This window comes from Limulus polyphemus, unplaced genomic scaffold (assembly GCF_000517525.1).
Source record: "Limulus polyphemus unplaced genomic scaffold, Limulus_polyphemus-2.1.2 Scaffold2557, whole genome shotgun sequence".
Taxonomy (NCBI): Eukaryota; Metazoa; Arthropoda; class Merostomata; order Xiphosura; family Limulidae; genus Limulus; species Limulus polyphemus.
The window spans coordinates 78,481-98,737 of NW_013668167.1; the positions used below are offsets into that span (position 1 = coordinate 78,481).

At 30.4% G+C, this 20,257-nt stretch overlaps 2 protein-coding genes across 7 annotated transcripts in view; one reads left to right on the forward strand and one right to left on the reverse strand.

The window, feature by feature from the left end:
- Positions 1 to 1,403, forward strand: part of LOC106467291 (endoplasmic reticulum resident protein 44-like) — a 68,267-nt gene extending 66,864 nt beyond the window's left edge. The window contains exon 13 of the mRNA XM_013927627.2: positions 658 to 1,403. The gene's annotated coding sequence lies outside the window, so the exon portion shown is untranslated. The remainder of the gene's footprint in view (positions 1 to 657) is intronic.
- A 175-nt stretch (positions 1,404 to 1,578) lies between these two features.
- Positions 1,579 to 20,257, reverse strand: part of LOC106467292 (hyccin-like) — a 48,225-nt gene continuing 29,546 nt past the window's right edge. For 5 of the 6 annotated variants that reach the window (XM_013927629.2, XM_022395434.1, XM_013927628.2 and 2 more), the window contains 7 exons: positions 17,414 to 17,535; positions 15,675 to 15,770; positions 14,280 to 14,438; positions 10,694 to 10,741; positions 9,637 to 9,724; positions 9,181 to 9,340; positions 1,579 to 5,502 (listed from right to left, as the gene is read on the reverse strand). In XM_013927629.2, coding sequence (XP_013783083.1) covers positions 4,886 to 5,502; positions 9,181 to 9,340; positions 9,637 to 9,724; positions 10,694 to 10,741; positions 14,280 to 14,438; positions 15,675 to 15,770; positions 17,414 to 17,535 — 1,290 coding nt within the window. In that variant the 3' untranslated portion in view covers positions 1,579 to 4,885. The remainder of the gene's footprint in view (positions 5,503 to 9,180; positions 9,341 to 9,636; positions 9,725 to 10,693; positions 10,742 to 14,279; positions 14,439 to 15,674; positions 15,771 to 17,413; positions 17,536 to 20,257) is intronic. The other variant, XM_013927631.2, reaches the window with a different exon arrangement.

The following is a 20,257-nucleotide window of genomic DNA, read 5'->3' on the forward strand; positions in this document are numbered from 1 at the left end:
GTAAGGTAATGGATAATCAAAGCACTATGTCAAATCTTCATTTGTGCTTTTGTAAGGTAATGGATAATCAAAGCTCTATGTCAAATCTTCATTTGAGCTTTTGTAAGGTAATGGATGATCAAAGCACTATGTCAAATCTTCATTTGAGCTTTTGTAAGGTAATGGATAATCAAAGCACTATGTCAAATCTTCATTTGAGCTTTTGTAAGGTAATGGATAATCAAAGCACTATGTCAAATCTTCATTTGAGCTTTTGTCAGGTAATGGATAATCAAAGCACTATGTCAAATCTTCATTTGAGCTTTTGTAAAGTAAAGCTAAACTTTCTTAAGCACCAAAGTACAAGCATGTCCCATCATTGTAGGCAACATACCCATTAAGTTTAGTAAGCTTCACTAAAAATGTACAATTATAGAAAGAATATGTTCTTATAAGTAATTATCCTATTTTTACTTTCAATTTTTAAAGAACTTTAATTTAAAAGTGTTAGAAAAAAAATGGAAATGATATATTATTAATTTCCTCAACATAGAATTAAGAATTTAAGGTAATATGCTTATATACATCAATACTGTATTATTACTCTGGTAATTTTCTATTTTTAAATATGGAGGAAGAAAACTAGCCTAACTATGTCTCGTTTTTTTTTGTTTCCAGTTATCAGACATGGAAGGAATTTGGTGTTTCTTTCTAAAAAAAAACAATTATTATTTCTGTTTCCAACTATAAAGCAGTGATTTCAAGGTTTGTCTAAGCAACAAGGACCAAGTAGAGTTTAATTAAAAGTACTGCAACTATAAATACAAGTTAAAATTGTGTAAAAAATATAAGTTAAAGTGGTATTACTGAAGTGTTTTCTGTAGTTAAATTTTTCTATTTAAGAAAAACAAATGCAAAAATGATAAAAATCTTGTTTGTAATTATAATTTTTAAAGATCATCCAAAACTTGTTCTAAATGTATTATTTTGCAGAGACAAAAAATATAAAAGTGTATTAAGTATACTTGCTCAATTTAAAATAATTTTACATTATAATATCAGTCAACATGCAGAACTTTATAAACAGATTTTTTTTTAATTGAGATCCAAGTATTTATATTTATATGTATTTTTGGTAAATGCTATCACTACAGTTCATGTTGTTCTCAGATAATGCCAGATCATGTATGGGAATGTTTATAAATGGTTTTATTACATGGTGGCTATCATTTTTGTAATAAGATTTTCCTTCATAGTAATTAATTTGGTATATCATGTTCTAGATACCCATTTTGTAACTAAATTTTTACATTTTTGTTATTGAGTACTTAAATTTGGTTTTAATGTTCCAAGTTTTCCTGTACATATCTTGGTGAATCTCCCGAAATAATAAACAACCATTGTGCTCTACTAGTATTGTGAAAGCTGTGTGAAATTGTCATGAAATTCAATGAATAAACTGTAAAGCTTCTCATTCTTAAATTTTTAGTGTTGTGGCAGTTTAAGTAAGGCATTCCAGAATCTAAAGACTAAGCAAATATTTACTATCATAAGGAATTCTAGTTGTCTGTTCTTAGTAAAATGACAAAGTATGCAATGTTTTTTTTTGTTTTATTACATACATAACTTCTATTGATCTCTAAGTACATTACATGCATAGACTAAACTCCTTACACAGGATCCAAAGCTGCAAGACCATTTGTAACTATATATTAAACTTTAGCCAATACCTCAGTTCAGATATCTGTTTTGCATTTTGAGATGTAGTCAAAAATGATTTTAGCAGACTGTTTTAAAGGATGTTCATCCATTACTAAAAAACGGAATTGTTTGGAATTTAAAAAATGAACTTGTTCATTCAAATCCAGTTTACTGAAAATAATTAGATTAAAACATAGAACAGCCTATGCAAAAATGATGCCCAAAGTTTGAAATTGTGATTACCAGTTCTTGGACCAAAGAGAAAATCTACAAGGATCTCTGTGAACTAAAAATATAATTATCTACCATTAATAAAATATGTAAAACTAAATATACATATCAAAGTATAAGAGTCATTAAATACTGATTTCATATGGCTGAAATAAAATTTATAATTTGTAGGACCAACAATAAACATCCTTATGAAACTTGTTTAATTACTAAAGTTATATAGACTAGTCAGTAAAAACAGAGAACATGGTGACATATAAATAAATGTGGTTTAGGTGACATCAAAATGATACAGAACATATAAAATACCACAAATGCATTTCCTTATATTGTGTTGAAGGAATAATTAATGTTCATTTATAACAAAATTCCGTGTTTTGATTTCCTTCTTTTCATCACTAAAACCAAGTTCTGTGTACACTTGGCCATTATCTCGTTATTTATTGTTAAACAAGTCATAACCTTATATTTTCTAACATCTTTAACCTGTTTCATTGAGTTAATGCTATAATTGCCAGTTCTCCTCTTGGAATAATACTGCATTTTAATAAACTCAAGTGTTCAATGATAAGCCTTTATTAATATTTGCTAAGAACAAATTCAAATGTTTTTCCTTGTATTGTTAAATCACTTTAAGGTCCTGTTAACCAATGATAGCTTTATTTGTTGGCATACAAATGTACACAGGCACAATTCTGTATAATATATCACAATTATGTATTATATAACTATTTAGTCATATACGCTTTTGAAATCTCAAATTTCTATAATAATACTGAAATACAGTAAAACCTCGTTAGTTTGTATTCCCTCAGTTTGTACAATATGATTGATTAGTATTAAACTGATCCATACCTGTATCCCTATGATAAAAATGGATAGATACTTCAATTCATATAAGTGTTAATTCAGATGAACATAGTTTCCTTTGCACCACACAGAAACTTATTTTTGACTGATTACTATTCTTCCATTCATAAACTCACACTCTTCTTCCTTCGATGACACATGACAAACACCTGCAAACAGGCTCAGTCGTTTTAACTTGCACTTTATGCCACTCCCATGTAGCAGTATGTTTTGTCAGTATATTAATATCAACTTCTATCTGTTTGTTCATTTCCGCTGTGTAAATCATGAAAAGGCTCTATTCAAACAAAGGTTGCACTTTATTAATGCTATCGTAAAAAGCAATGTGACATAGCCAAAGAGTATGAAATTACAGAAGGATAAAGACAAAATTCTGAAAGATGAGAACAGTTAATTTTCCAGATGTTGAAAATTACCAGAGATGAATGAAGGTAAGACATACTGTTTTAAGCACCATGGTGTTTGGACATGACAATTTTAACTGCAGTATGGATGTTTGGGAAAGAGTACAGTGTTTTGAAATACTTGTGTTAGTGCAAAATATTAATGAATCAGCAAATCCACAAACATAAAACTTCTCCAAAGGCAAGGAAGACCAGTGATATTTTTATAAAAGTGATTGAAAAGCTTGACAGGATTATTATATATGAAAAACAAAGAAACTGTATTGATGATAGAGAAGCAGTTTGTTTATCCACTTGTTATGAGATTAAACTTGAATTTATTCAATCTAATTATACAAACAAGATCTAGCCCTGTAATTTTGGTATAATAAAAACCTGAAGATTAATTATCACAATATTATGAATAACAGCATCTTAACTTTAACACACTGTGGTATAATGCTCCATGTCAGTCTTTTACAAGTGCTTACTGTTTGAAAACAACTTGGAATTGTGTGTAGCAGGTTTCAAGCTACCAAATGGAATTACAAGCTCAGACTATCTTGATGTTCTCACTTAAGAACATCTTATTGATGAAGATAATGTAGTCATCATAAAAGAATGATTTTCCAGAAACAGAATAGCATAATGTAGAAGACTGTGAACCACCTGTTTCTGAAGCTTTAAACATTTTGTACAACAGTGATTATTTACAGTGCAAACCTGATAGAAAAGTTTGCTTTGTCTCATAGAGTAAAAGACTTGTTCACTCAAAATCAGACATCAAACAAAAGAAAACTAGACAGGTAAATTTGTTAGTCACCATCCTCCATATTTTTAAACATGGTCTGATGAACCATATTTCTGTACATCCATTTAATTACACACAACTAACTAGGCCTAGTGTATTACATGTTAAAAGTGAATTGATATTGTGCAATAATCATTTTACTGGTACTTTTCCTGTTCAAGCTTTCATTTTTTGGTTAATGTACAGAGTGGCAGAAAAGTAGAGCCCCATAGAGAATTTGAATAACAATAAAACAAAGCAAATGTTCAGATTTCTGACCCTCAACTTCATTGAAATCAACAAGTGCTTCAAAGTTAATGGCCAGCAGTTCGATCATTTATTTTATTAACTTAAAAGGTAATTACTTTATTGTTATTCAAAATCCCTATGGGGTGTGACATTTATGCCACCCTGTATAATCTTATTTCCAAGTAAAAATTATTGTAACATTTTTAATGATTAAAACTGCAGTTGACAGAATGTCTACTACATAAGTTTCTTTGTGTAAGTAGAGGAGTGGCAATTTTAGTCAAACCATAAAACTAAACTCATTCAGCAGGTTAAAAGCATATCAAACAGTGACCATCTGTTATTCCTAATGTCATCAAGTGTAAAGATTTCAGTTATCTGCATTGGATGTATTATTTAATAAGCATTAACTTTAAATGAAAAACAACACAAAAACTGCTACGTTTAGTTACACGGGACACTTGTTAATATAATGATAACAGATCTTTAAAATTTAAGACTATCACTACCTGATTTAATTTTATAACTGGTCTTCTAAGGGAAAGCACTGTTTTGCTTTTACAAACGATTTCAAAACAGTAGAATTATTAGAGATCTTAATGATTAACTTATTGTTTAGTTACACCAAATTCTTAGATTCTTCAACTGATTTATTTATTCACATATTAGAAAATACAACCAATTAGACTAGTGTTTGGTATGGTTTGAAACACTCTGAATCTACTTCCCATGACAGATTGACTCGAGAATTAATCTCTTGGCTATGTCTCACCTGACCATTACTACCTACTCCATCGAGTTGGGCACTAGGAGGAGGAGATTTGACCTCTTTGGAATTCCAGACTGCTGCAGTTATTTTTTGACCTGAAGCAGCAGTAATATCTTTTTCTGATTTAACCATATTCAATCTGTTCTGTAAGGTAAAAGTGTTGAGGTCTGAGGAGAAGGAAGGGTAAGAACTACTGCTGTTTATGTCGCTGAAACCATTCTGATGTGAAATTGATCGGCTTGGATTTAGTCCAGTTATTTTTCTATCCTGTTCTTTTTTAACTGAGGGTGTTACATTAGGATCAATGATGGCTGCTTCCTTATCCTTTTTGGCTTTAGCTCTGTCTTTCAACAGTGCTAAAACAGGTAACTTGCTACTAACACTAATTCTGTCCTGCTGAGACTTTGTTGTTAGAGAAGGACTTACTTTGGTAAAATGACTTTCCTCCTGCTCTTCAGTAATAGAAGCAAGATGTTGAATACTGCTTTGAGGAGTTTCCTCCTGCTGAGGAGATTGTAATGGAATGTCATCTGAAATAAAATGTCAACATCACAATTGGAATGCAACTAATGTTGCAAATCTTTCTCCATCGTAGTTCATCAAAATTGATATTATATACTTCGTAATTGAAATTAAGCATGTTCTGATACTTACACTGAAGTTTGTGTTAAACCTAACATTAAAATTGATATATAAATTGGTCTACAGAGGTTAAATAAGTTATATTAAAATGATATTGGTTGTGCACATCAGCAAGTCACGTGACAATCACAGCCAATATAAATTTGTGGTGGAAGGAATGGAATGTATCAGAACAACATTTTGACACTGTTTTTTAAGTAGTGTAAATGCTACTTCTAAGAAACGTGTGTGTAACAATCCTTTCCAATACAAAATTTTTGTACACTCAGATCATAAAGATGTGTTCAAACCAAGGTAATTTAAATTTCCAAGATGGATATTTCCCTTGTACTTAATGATATTGGAAAACAAAGGAATATGGTGTCAGCCTGTACTAAAATCTTGAAAAATTACCCAAATAAAATATTCAGATTACAGAAGGGTTTGGTTTGTGATTTATATATCTCATGCTAAACTTTTATTAAAATATGATATAAATATATTTCTGTTACTACCTGTTGTATCATTTAACATTTCAGAATGCTTACTACTAGCAACACTATGTAACCTCTATTCAACCCTTGTACTTTAATAATTGCATTGGAAAACAAAGGGATGTGGATCAACTTGAGACAACAGGAACATCAAGAAAGAAACCTGCAAAAAAGTCATATTTCAGCTGTTAAAAAAAAAAAGTACAGCATCTTGTAACAGGAGAGAATCCATAACACAAAAGCTGTCAATATATAAGGCAACAGTACACAACATAATCAAGAAGGATCTCCATCTAGAAAAGTAACACAAATCATATGTACACATATACATCAAAGAAAGGAAGATCAACTACAGAAAACTCAAGGAATGGTATCTAGCTTGAGAAAAATATAAGTATGAGGTGACACTTAATGAAAAGTACTTATACTTTTATTACTGTAACAATTGCCATTTTTTTCCTGTGAACTGGTGAAAAAGATTGGTACGTGGTATGTTGCAAAACTTTTGAATGGAATTCATGATCTGGAAAGTAGAAGCAAAGTTCAAGATGAACACTGCTTACTATCAGACCAATGTTTGGATCCTTTATATCATGCAGAAATACAAGCTAGGAGGGTAAGGGTTCACCAAAATAAAGCTTCCAGTCACATCTCCTATTCAACCATCACATACCTCAGACAGCTGGAGAATGGCACAGGTATTCACACCATACAAGGACATACTGGTCAAGTTGCCTAAGGATTTCTGTATGACTGAACTGTTGAAACAGATGCTTGAAAACTGTCAATCTTACACTAGGGAGAAGTGGAAACTATGCTGCAGAGCTATAACCAAGATGCATAATTATCAAACAAATCATGACTGGACGTGGCAACAAGGTGAGGCTCCAGAATTGTTTTAATATAACATAATCAACCCTCTGTATTTGGCATATCAGAGAAACAGTTTAAAAAAAAGTTTTTTAAAACTATTTCATCACATAATCTTCAGTTTGTACACATCCTTTCAAAGAGGCATGCTATTAATCCTATCTCCCCGGTTACCCTTTAGTGCACATGACACAAGGTTTTAATGTCTTACATTCAAACTTTTATTAAACTACTTTTTGCATAAAATCTTAGCTAATAATCCATATTGTAATAGCATACAAGTTTTACATTCTTAATTCTACAAGGAAAAGGAAATATTTTAAAAAATCCTGAATTTCCATTAGTGTGACCCATGTGACACATTTTGTCTTAGCATGTCATCATCCCTATTTTGTCCATCACCACTCGAAAATGTATGAAATTAAAGGTAAAATACTCTATAAGATTGTTATTGCTCAAACAAACCATAATTTTTATAGCCTTCAATTCTGTTTAGTTACAGAGCTATTGAATAGAAAATCACCCCCTTCTGTCACATCCTCTCTTTCACAATTCGTTGATAGTTCTCTATAACTGGTAGAAAGTCAAGGTTTTTATCTATCAAATGATGTATTGTATAACACTGTATTCTGGACAGAATATCATCAATTTCATTCACAGTACAAGATTCATTTTTGTGAGAAAGTTAACGACTAGCTTGGATAAATTTGTAACAGCTCTTGTCACGTAGTTAGAAAGCCAGGAAAATTTTGAGGTGTGAATTTTGTCTACTTTTTTGCATGTTTTTAGTCTATAATCTTTGGTGCATTACTATAAAAAATCCGGCTTAACTCTCCTCGACAATCGAGGGCAATAAAAAAGAAGATTAAGTAAGTACTTTATTTCTTTTCATATTTATTATTATAAAATTAAATAAAATCTAAAAATACAGATCTTTTTAAGTTACTTAAGACTATATTAGGTAAAATAAGCAATAATAATAATATAATTAAAATGGTTCAGCTCGTAGGTAATGTAATTTGATAGCGTAACATGAGCTGCATGTTCCCCGAGTAATTTACAACTTATAATGGTGCGGATAGTAGTTAGACACAGTTCAAAGGGCTATAAAACAATAAAATTTAATTATAAATAGATGTATAATGTTACGAACTTAGAGCTACTTAGGATAAACAAATGTAGTTTCATGTTACAATTTGAAGTTATTCTAGGTTAATTTAGGTCTATTTCGATTTTTTTTTTTTTGGGTGGTTAGAAAGTCGGTTGAATTGACCGATCCCTTTTTGAGATAGGGTAGAGAAAATAACAGATAAACTATAAAGTTTTACTGAAAGAAAACGTTTGAAATAAATTTAGGAAGTTTTAGGGATAACACAAAGGAAATTTGAGATTTTTGAGATGAAGAAAAGTATTTTTAATTTTAACATGAAAATTACTTTGCTCAAGGACTATTCAAAACAAATACTCAATATATTCATGGACAAATCTTAGTCGTTAACTTTGCCACGGGAACGATGTTGCTACTCCGAGTGAAAGTGATAATTATCTGTTCAGAGCACAATGTTATACAGTACACCATTTGATAGATGGAAACCTTGATTTTCTATTGGTTATAGGTAATATATAATGAAACGTAAGAGAGAACTATCAATGAATTGTGAAAGAGAGGATGTGACAAGTGGGTGTAGCAGGAAGGGTCTGATTTTCTATTGAAGGCTATAAAAATTATGGTCTGCTTGAGCAATAATGATTTTATAGAGAGTATTTTACGTTTAATTTCGTACATTTTCGAGGGGTGATGGATAAACTAGGGATGATGACATGTTAAAACAAAATGTGTCATGTGCGTCACAATAGTGGAAATTCAAGATTTTTTATATATATTTCCTTGTAAAATTAAGAACTTAAAACTTGTATACTATTCAAATATGGATTATTAGCTAAGATTTTATGCTATTCTAATTAGTATAACATAAACAAAAAGTAGTTTAATAAAATTTTGAATGTAAGACACTAAAACTTTGTGTCATGCGCAGTAAAGTGTACCCGGGCCAATAAGGTTAACTGAAAGAATGCCAAATTTCGTGAAGATATATTCAATATATTGAGAGTTATAAGTATTAAATTTATAAAGACTTTAAATGAGTACAAAAGGTCACATGACTCGGTTAAATTGACTGACCCTGTAGTGAGAAGATTAATACAAAAATGTTTATAACTTACCTGGCAATTTTCTTGTCCTAAATGAGGCATTGGTAACAGCACCTTTAAACAATGTGGATTGATTTGATGATGGTGAAAGTGCAACACTGATACCCATAGGACCATCTTTAGGTTGACCAGATGGATTCACCTTTAGAGAATTTTTAATGGCATTGGTAACCTGAAAACAATGAGAAAGTTAGTTATAAAACTGTTTTAATGCAATGTCATCACAAGTGCATTTGTTTTTAATTCACTACTCAATACAAAATACTGTGTGAAAAATGCAAGTATGAGTAGGTTCAAAAACGTTATATTTATCCAGGGATGTCAAAAGGTATTTTTCTGAGACATTTCCTAATTTTCCATTATTTTTTAAAAATAACTTTTATTATTAATTATAAGAATATTATAATATTTTTTACCTGTTTCTTTCAAGGTTATGACTTTTACCTTTGTATATAACAATTTACGTACTTGAATGACTTCAGGAAAAAGTTCATGAATAGCACGAAAATTTATATCTTCTAAAGCTTGGATTCCAAATGAAGCTATTCCATTGAACCTATAAAAAAAAAAAGAGATGATAGAATAATAAGTAGCAGTATCTTAATGTCACTGTAATAACAAAGGTTAAACACTGTTCAAAGGTGAATAAAATTAAGTATAGGTAGATGTACTATAGCTGTGTAACTATGTATTTTACATGTTAAAGTGTTAAGTTCAACACCATATTCTTTGCTTATATTAAGTCTTAATCTTTGTGAAATGATTGAAAATAACTTTTAATTCTTCAAGAATAACACCTTATGCCAGCAATAATAGCACACCTTGTAATTTTTGGAATGTTTAATTAGTTTGAAAACTCCACCAAGTGGTCTACGAAGCACAATTTGTTTACCTTATAAATACACATATATACATACTAATATAATAGTGAATTTAGCCAGTGGCAATATTATATCAAGAAATATTCAGTATGTTTCTCTAATTTGAAAATTTAATATGAATATTGAGCAGCATTGCTGAATGTGTCACATATATGTTTACTAATAATGGATTTTGGTCAGTAGCAAGAAGTTTTCAATAACTGTACTTTTTTGTCTCTCTAGTGTTGCGCAATCTTGTTTCACTCTAAATATACAATATATAGATATAAAACACCAAATGTGGTGTGTTCCCTTCTAATAAACAATAGATAGCTTCTGACATGGATGCTTAATTTGGTCTTTCTTCGCCTTGAAGGCCCTCAAAAAGCACTTTTTATCTTGCATCAACCCATGTGAATACTAATACACATGCATTTTGCTTCTCTAAACATTCTGTTTGGTATACGTACATGCATTCATACCAACATAACTATGTATTTGATTTTTCTACTGTTAGGGAAGTAATGTGTTAATTATCAGATGATTTGGCTTTTCTGTGGGAAAATGGTAAATAACACCCTGAAAGGTATACACATCGCATAGTAACAAAACTTTAACCTTATCAAAAGACACTGAAAGAAGAACAAAAACATAATCTTACTTACTCAGACACTAGGTCAATGAAGTGCTCATGCATGGAGGAATATGGAAAACTAAAAATATTGTCATTATATGCATAGAGAAGCATGCAAGAAAGTATTCAAGTGGAAAATAAAAACATTTAAAACAATATGTAAACTCTTTTTTTACAAATAGCTGTGCAACTATGTATTTTGCATGTTAAAATTAAAAGTAAGAACAACATTTAAAATGCACAATAAAAACTTTATTTGGCTGATGGTCAACATTAATAGACTCTAAATGTTTTGGTAGCTTTATGCTGCCACCACTAAAAGTAAAAACATAAATGACAAGTGCGTAGTTTTATACTCATTGTAAACTTTAAGGGTGGTATGAAAATTATATATAAGAAACCCATATTTATTTTCAAAGCTGCGCATTGACATCAACTAATCCTTCATCTCTATCTAGCAAAGAATTATTTAACTTACACTGTGAAATTTCTATTGATTCTCTAATATTCACTTCACTTCGATTGTTAGGTTCATTTAAAACTATAGTTTAATGTCACTGTATGGAATAACCCATTTCAACAGCATGTTCAGCAAGCAGATAAATTAGCATCTTTTTTATTATGTACATAACTTTTATGTTCATTAAGACAGTATTTCAAGTTATGTTCAGTTTAACAAATATATTTTTTTTATTGAATTCACACTTAATTTCATATACCTGTTTATTCAAGATACCTTTTTTATTTTCAGTATTAGGAAGTACTGTTTTAATTTTGTTAACTGGTTTAAAAATTGTTTGTTGAACACACTTGCAATTTGAATAGTTACACCCTGTAAGTATGACAATATTACTATACTATTAATTTTCTTATGGTAGACATTTTAACCTAGTACATGGCTTAATAAAACTTGAATAATAGTTTTTCTGTGTTATACATTCAATGATGTCAATATTATAACCTCTTTCATTTTTGCAATGATCTGTTTATATAAGGATGAAAAGCTGCTAGGTTGGAGAAAATAGGTGACATAATATTTCATGTGGCAATTTCATTTGATGTAATTTCATTGTTTATTAAACTTCACTTTTGAAATGATGGGAAAACAAGCATGAATACAGTTGATGCCAAATTTTATTTTGCAAGCAGGATATTCTACACCAAGTTGTTAGGAATTAATCACACTATCATTCACATTTTAAAATACGACATAACTTAAAGAATAAAAATGAAGATTTACTGTATGTTATTGTTGAGTGACTCTTAGTATGTCTGAAACACTCAAAAAATTAGTCGATTGGTTGTATAAGTAGCTCAGAACTTTGGCTCTGAGTGAAACCAAAAGTGCTACACAATTAACTTTTATAAAGTCCATGAAATAATTTATATTGATGGTTTAACTTAAACTTTCCTCTCACTGAGGATTGGTACTTTTGCTTGTTCCTCGATGATATATTATTGGTTTGGTGGACTGGAAATACAGAATCAAAAACATTTGCTGATTATCTAAATAATTTGATCCTTGAAATCTAATCAGTTTACATATAACACTGAAAAAGATAACCGTTTATTACCATTTTTGAATGTATTAATTAAAAGAAATAATTATGGAACTATAACTTTTATCAGAAACCATATTTGGTCTCCACGCTGCCACATAAAAGATCATGTCACCCATTTTCTCAAAACCTAGCAGCTTTTCATACTTATACAGACAGAACATTTAAAATTTGTTCTGGTAAAATTTTATTAAGCAACATACTAGATTAAACTGTGTACGATAATAAAATTAATAGTATTGTAATATTAACAAAAAGACAAGAAGTAATTAGCCAAATCAATAGCGAGGTTAGCAAACATAAAATTATATCTATTTTTAAAACCTATTAATAAAATTAAAAAAATATTTCCTAATAGCGAAGATTAAAAAGGTATCTTGGATTAAAAAAGTATACAGTATTCCCTTGATATTCGCGGGGGTTACGTTCTTTACCCCCCCCCCCCGCGAATATTGGATGCAGTTTTAAAACGTCTATGTATGAGATTATACACGGTACTAAATGCTTCCCAAACACTTTCTAAAGACACTCTTACTCATTAATACAGTAATAATGTAGTAATATTGCATCCAGTTATGTATTTCACTAATGTAGTAATGATAATGTAAACCGACTGTGCTTTGCCGTTTGCGTTGTGGGGGAAGCTGAGGCAGTCAGCCAATAGCAGCCCAGCCCATTGTTCGATGAAGACGTCAATCGATAAAAACTGCTCGAGAGAGTAAATACAGACTTACCCTCGAAAAGCGCTTTTAGTCTCTATGACCTACAAAAACCCGGTTTACCGAGCATTCGTTTTTATGACGTTATGACGCTAGCCCGGTATACCGGCATACGATAGGGTTAAGAGCCTAACCCGCGAATATGCGGGGCCGCGAATGGGGAACCGCGAACAGGTGAGGGTATACTGTATATGAAATTAGGTGTGAATGCAATTAAAAATACATTAGTTAAACTAAACTTAACTTGAAATCTTAATGAACATATAGGTTATGTACATAACAAAAATATGCTAATTTCTTTAGTTGGTGAACACGTTGTTGAAACAGATCATTTGATACAATGGCAAAAAACCATAATTTTAAATTAACCTATCACTCAAAGTGAATGGAATATTAAAGAGCCATAAGACATTTTGTGCTATGACTTATAAAATTCTTTACTAGCTTCAGATGTAGGGTTAGCTTGATGTTAATGCACAGCTTTGGAAAACAAATAAAATTGATTTCTTATGTATAATATTCATACCACCCTTAAAATTCACAATGAGTTACACGTTTTCCTTATAAAGCTACTGAAACATGTGGTATTTCAATGTTATTTATATAAAGTTTTTATTGAGCATTTTAAACACTGTTATTACTTTTCATTTTAACCTTTTCCAAATAACACTTTTAAAAAAGGTATTTTCAGATATGATGATAATCTCATGCAGTTTCTTCACATTATCATATACACACATTTTTTTTACAAACACAATTAAAAACTATTACCAGTAACTAATGCTTGAGGACACTTACAATTTCTTTATCTACATATTTAATTCTATAAAAAAAATTATCAATTATTTATTGAAATTATTCTAAGTCTTTTTATCATCTGTACAATTGAAAACAGTATTATTTAGCTATTGTGAGGTTTGTTTGTAATTAAGCACAAAGCTACACAGTGGGCTATCTGTGCTCTGCCCACCATGGGTATCTAGCGTTGTAAGTCCACAGATATACCGCTGTGCCACTGGAGAGCCTGTTGTGAAGATTATTCAACTATCATTCAAACAGAACTACTGAGAAAATATTCAGAAACCGCACAATAAATTTTCACACACACACACATATATATATATATAATGAGAGACAGCTTTACTTTAAAATTAATAAATCTAAATATGACAAGCTACTGTTTTCTACTGTAAAATCAAAAATATATATGACTTTACTTCATAAGTACATGTTATAAATAGCAAACTCCACTAAATATTTCATATCTAAATAATTAGTCTGAAATTAATTTTATCAATTTTAGAATTCATATAAAAATATCTAAGATCTTCAAACATACATGCAAAAATACACAGAATGAAGCAGTTCAAGCAAAAAACCTGCAGACAGAGGAATTCTGGGAGAAGATCGTGGGTGTGGAGTAGAAAAGCTACCTCCTTCTGAGCCAAATGATGAACGCTGACTAATGACAAGCCTCTGAAACCCTTGCTTGACTAGCCTGAATAAGTAAACAGTTTTCTGATTCATCTTTTGAGAAAACCAAAATATAACTTATCACCAAGAGTGCAGAATTTAAAACTTTAATAAATGATTGGATATAACAAAAAAAAAGGAATTATGAACAAAATTATCCACTCTTCAGTTGGGTATAGAAACTACCTTATAATTCAGGTCCATAACTTACACAAAAGTACACAAATTTAAACATTCAAGATATTTCTATGCACAAAACATAACATGTAGCTAATTTTAGGACAGTAACAGTTCCACATTAAAAACCAAACCTAAGTAGTCAGGGTCCAGTTGTTTTGGAGTAAGACTGTTGGTAGGTGTGGAATTAAGGACTAATCTCTTATCTTGGCATATATTTTTAAAATATGTCTTTTCACTCTTACAGCTAAATATATTTATATTTCAAATAAAACAAAATTCTCATGAGTTTTCATTAAGGAAATCATAACATTTATATAAAGGAACCAAAATGTTTACTCAAGTTTTTTTCAAAGGTATAGAAACATTTATAAGAAGGCCAGTATGTTTTATTGAGAATCCTTGTGTGTGAATATTCATTTATACAGATATGACAGTCTGTTTTTTCCAGTCTTGGGGTAAAACAATTCCAGCTGTCACTTAAATTTTCAGTGTTTTATACTCACAAAAGAGCACACCAAACAATGGATGATGTCATACTGAATCTGCGCTTTTCCTTCTAATTTTGGGATTGGTCAGAATTGGGATTCTCATTTACAACATCTTGCATTATGTATTGGAAACAACTGAGAATACGGTCAACTATGATGTTAATAAAAACAATCTTTGGCCTTTGCTGAATGAAACAGTTTCACCTCATTTGTTGCTAGAAGACAATGCAAAAAAAAATCCACATGCTAATGTGTACATTGCCGAATTAACATTAACACCTACAAATTAGGTGGTCATATGTAAAATTATGATAAACAAATTGGTTTGGCCAGATAAATCATTATTTACATCAAGAGTGTAATGTGTAATGGATCTCTTCCCTGGGTTGCTTCCCCTTCCTGTATTATAAATGCCTCCCAAACCTTTTCAACCAACAGAGTTTGATACTTTTCATTTTTCTACTTAACAAAACCCCTACTGTGTGTGTATAACAAACAAGTTAAACAAGATTCAGTACACTTACTTTATGTTTGTCTATATTCTGCTATTCAACACTGAAAGAATACATGCAAAATGATTTTGAGAAACTTACTTAGAACACATTCTGCATATTGAAAAATGAGACAACCTTGGCATCAAACTGATGTGGTAGTTGTATAGTTTCAGCAATACCGTCATTATCTGTAATCTAACAGAAAAGAAAGCATTCGAACAATACTTTCTTGTACACACTGGTAATTTAATGTAGCACCTAGAATTAAAGGTTTATATTTCAATATTACCTTTATATAGAAAATTTAATTCATCAAAATGTTAATACAATACTTAAACAGTGATTATTTCAACAATATATGTATGCCACTGGTATATGTATGCCCTTAAATTAGCTCATCATTTCATAAACTTTTTACATCCATGCCCTTCTTTAATAAATATGGTCTCTTGCATATCCCCCTCTTTTTTAAGAGAAAGAAAGAAATGTTATACACAGATATGCATTAAAATGCTGTAAGGTGTTGTAATCTATATAAATAATACACTTACATTTATCTGTCTGGAACTTTTCTCAAAAATGTCTCAATCAAATGCTACAAATCTCATATTGTTAGAAAGATCTTTGTCTAAGAAATACAGATAGCATATTGACTTTTCAATTCAGAATAACCTTACCTGTATTTTGCTTAGTCAAACTTTTCAATGCAACAAGTATCGCACACAATGGCATAATGTCATTATCATCACATGATGAATGGCTTTGATTTTAACTTTAGTTTTTTTATTTGCAAAGTATTTCACACAAACAACACTTAATCTGCATGCAATTTCCTAAAAAAATTAATATTACACTAAATACAATTGCTATGGGCTTTCTAGACTTATTTACGTCTAAAATATGCACGCACAGTTCATTCAAAACCAAATGTTTATCAGACGTTTCTGCATATTCAGCTAAGTTTGCCATCATTACTACCTTACTTTACAATAACTTAGCTTCAGGTCATTTTATATGCTACTATAGATACCTTTTAGCTACTTTTTTTCTTTACTACAAGTTTTATTTGTCGTTTTCAGGAGTTTCTTTCTTTCAACTTGTGTCATACACTGAACACTCATAACTGTTTCATACTCTGTACACTATTATACATATCATTACTATACTTTATTATTTACTTTATGTGTAGTTTTATTAAATTAAATTCTGTCTATGTGAGTTTGTTTGTCTGATGGCAAAAAAATTTTTCAAGTAGACCAAAATTTATCAATCTAACACGTAAAGCCTGCAAGAAAGCATAGAATAAGGAATGACATAATAAGGAAAATTCAAGCAAAGGGCATAAAAAATACCACAAATGTTTTGTAGGTCACAGCTAGTAACTTAATATTTCATTAATGAAAAATATAATAAAATGCATAGTTTTGAATTATTGCACTGTTGACTCTACCCTAATTGCTCATACACCCCAAGAAATCACTTGTGCCCCCTTGAGGGGGTGCACCCCACACTTTGAAAAATGCTGCATTAGGTGTTTCTCTGGGAAAATAACATACATGTTTGTGTAATTAAAATTCACAAAACATTTCTTCAACTTATAATACTGCCTTACGCTTTCTTTCTCTTTTGATAAATCAAACCCTAAGAACTAATACAAATTATTCTATATACATTTCCACTTTCAATACTTTATATGTAACTTGCTCTACAAACTCAGTGAACTTTCACAATAAAAAAAACTCAATCATATGACCTGCTGCTCATGTTACAATTTTCTTAACAGTTCAGATGTTGATTTACAATCAATTTCAACAGGTCAGCTGGTTGTGCCTTCTCACCTGTTGCTTGCTGTTATTTTCTCCACTGCAGGAATGGGTCCAAGAGAAACGGTACGTTTATCTCCTTGTTCCAGTTTAGACAAAGCGTGTTCAGTAAGCACAGAATGTGGTAAACTAATGGACTAACATATCAAAAAAGGTAATGACAATCAAAACTTAAAAATTACATTAAATTGGATTTGAGAAAAATTACAAATTTTGATTAAAACCACAATAAATCAAACCATTTGGTAAAAAGTGTTCAAAAATTCTGATTAACAGCATATATAATGATAAAATCAAAACTGCAGTAGTTCTAACCTGTTATAAAAGGGATCTTAGCATCATTCAATTACATTTCAATATGGTTAAAAACTCAAAGAGACCATCCTTCCAATGCCCTTGTACATTTTTCCCATTTACATAATTATGAAAATTTGAAGAAAAGGTTTATCCTCGAGTCAACTTGTTCTTAATAAAAAAATCTTTTTCATCCTTCAAAAGGTTGCACTTTTGACTATAAGTAAATAAATTTAATATTTAAGTTTAATATGATGATGATATATATATTCATTGGTTTATTACAATAAAATATGCAATCCAAATAAAAATTAGCACACAAAACCTCTCTTCAAAGAGAGAAAAACTTATGAAAAACTATTTCCTATATTGAGTACTCTTCACTCTTCTTTATTATATTGGATGTACAGTATTGTAAATACAATCCTTTTCTTGTATCAATAAGTAGTGTGAATCTAAATAAGTAACTGAAACATTTATGTGCTTTGTAAGTAATGATCTATTTTTCTTTATAATTATTTTCATTACATTTTATTGGTTATGACATTTATAATAATAATATTTATATATATATATATTACCCTTTAAAATAGTATTTCTCCATTGTAGGCTTAGGTATTATTAAATACAGCCCAAAACAATGTTAGCTTTGAGGATACCCAACTGATGATTCAATTTTACTATAATGGACATAGCATGTATGTCAGTATCTATGTATGTAACCAAAACTCCCCTGCCATCATGATTCGACAATTCAAAAAAATAGCTGTGGTATGTGCAACAACCATTTCTTTATAATAGAACACAATCTTAAATAAAAGTACTCTCCAAAAACATAATTTTCACTAGGACTGTATGTGAGGGTTTGATTATATCTTTATTGGTGTAATTTTTAAATGTAGTAATGAGAAAATGGAGTTTAAAAAAAAACGATTGTTTTTCAATAAATGGTACCACTTTTAATATATAAAAGCATTAGAGTTTATATCAGTAAAATTTATGAAAATTTTAAGCTCTGTACATTGAATCACTTTGATGCAATGAGTTGCATATGACTAAAGAGCACAAACTTTTCTTGTTAAATGTTGAATTTTTCTAACTTTGTTTCAATGAGGTATAAATACTACAATTAGTAATTACTAGCACAAACAGTGACCTGTGGGATGGCATTTCTACTGGTGCAACTTGATTATCATGGGTTTTGTTTGTTTAATTAGATTACGTCAATTGTTGTGTATGTCATTTAAAATCTATACAGTTGACTTACTTTTGTCCAGAAGTACTTAATATGAATATTTTCTGGGTTTTTTTTTAGCACATCAAGTATTCTTTAACAATACAGAGAGGGACAAAAGTTACTATACAGTTGTTGCAGTTGGTATTATACAGTTGGTACTAAACAAAAATATTACCAAAAAAAATGAAAACCAATTTAATCATTTGTTCCATCCACTCTAATATTAAACAATAGATAGATCTAAACGTGTAGGAAGTATTTTAGCCAGAAAGATATGCAGTCATAAGAGTTTTCGTATCAAAGTTTCCAATTAAGAACATTTCATGAACATTTAAGATTTGTTTGTTTGTTTTGAATTTCGTGCAAAGCTACATGAGGGCTATCTACGCTAGCTGTCCCTAATTTAGCAGTGAAAGACAAGAGAAAAGGCAGCTAGTCATCTCCACCCACCACCAACTCTTGGGCTACTCTTTTACCACTGAATAATGGGATTGACCATCACATTATAATGCCACCACAGCTGAAAGGGCAAGCATGTTTGGTGGGATGGGGAATCGAAACGGAAACTGCAGATTGCGAGTCAAACATCCTAACCACCTGGCCATGCCGGGCCACCAACATTTAAGAAGGAAAACTTTTGTATAATCATATATGTCATTCTAATAAATATTCTAACATTTAGTAATAATGAGTTCCTCCTTCATCTTTGAGTAACTTTAATTCATTGGTTTACAGTCTGTGTTGTGAAATTTAATATATGGCCATCTCTCAGTAAAAACAATTACAATGTTTTGATTCATCCATATATAGAGATGGATAATTTTTCATTATTGATTTGTCAGATCCTATTACAATATGATTTTCATCAAAACTTATTCAGATTTTTCCTAAATTCATGCATTTTCTCAACTAGATATTTTTCATTTCCTATCTGGCCACAGTATTGGAAATAGTTGTAGAAATGCAGAGGTGATATACATGCATGAGTTACAATCAATGAGAAATTGCAAATAAATGTTCAAGTTATCATTAATACAATACATTAGTATTTTGTATTTCATTAACTCTTTCAGCATGGGCTCGGTCCATAGGACCGACCTCATAACCATTTTGTGCTTGTTATAGTTTTCATGCTATAACTTTTAAATTAGTGAGCGAATGTTAACGAAATTTGGCAGATTGTCAGTAAATATTACAATGCTTTCATACACAAAATATAAAATGTTTTTATTAAGTCTTAAGGTTTGTAAAGCAATGTTTTACTTATGTCTTTTTTTTTCGTGTGTTGCCTATCTATCATGCAAAGTAATATTCATTTTAAGATTAAA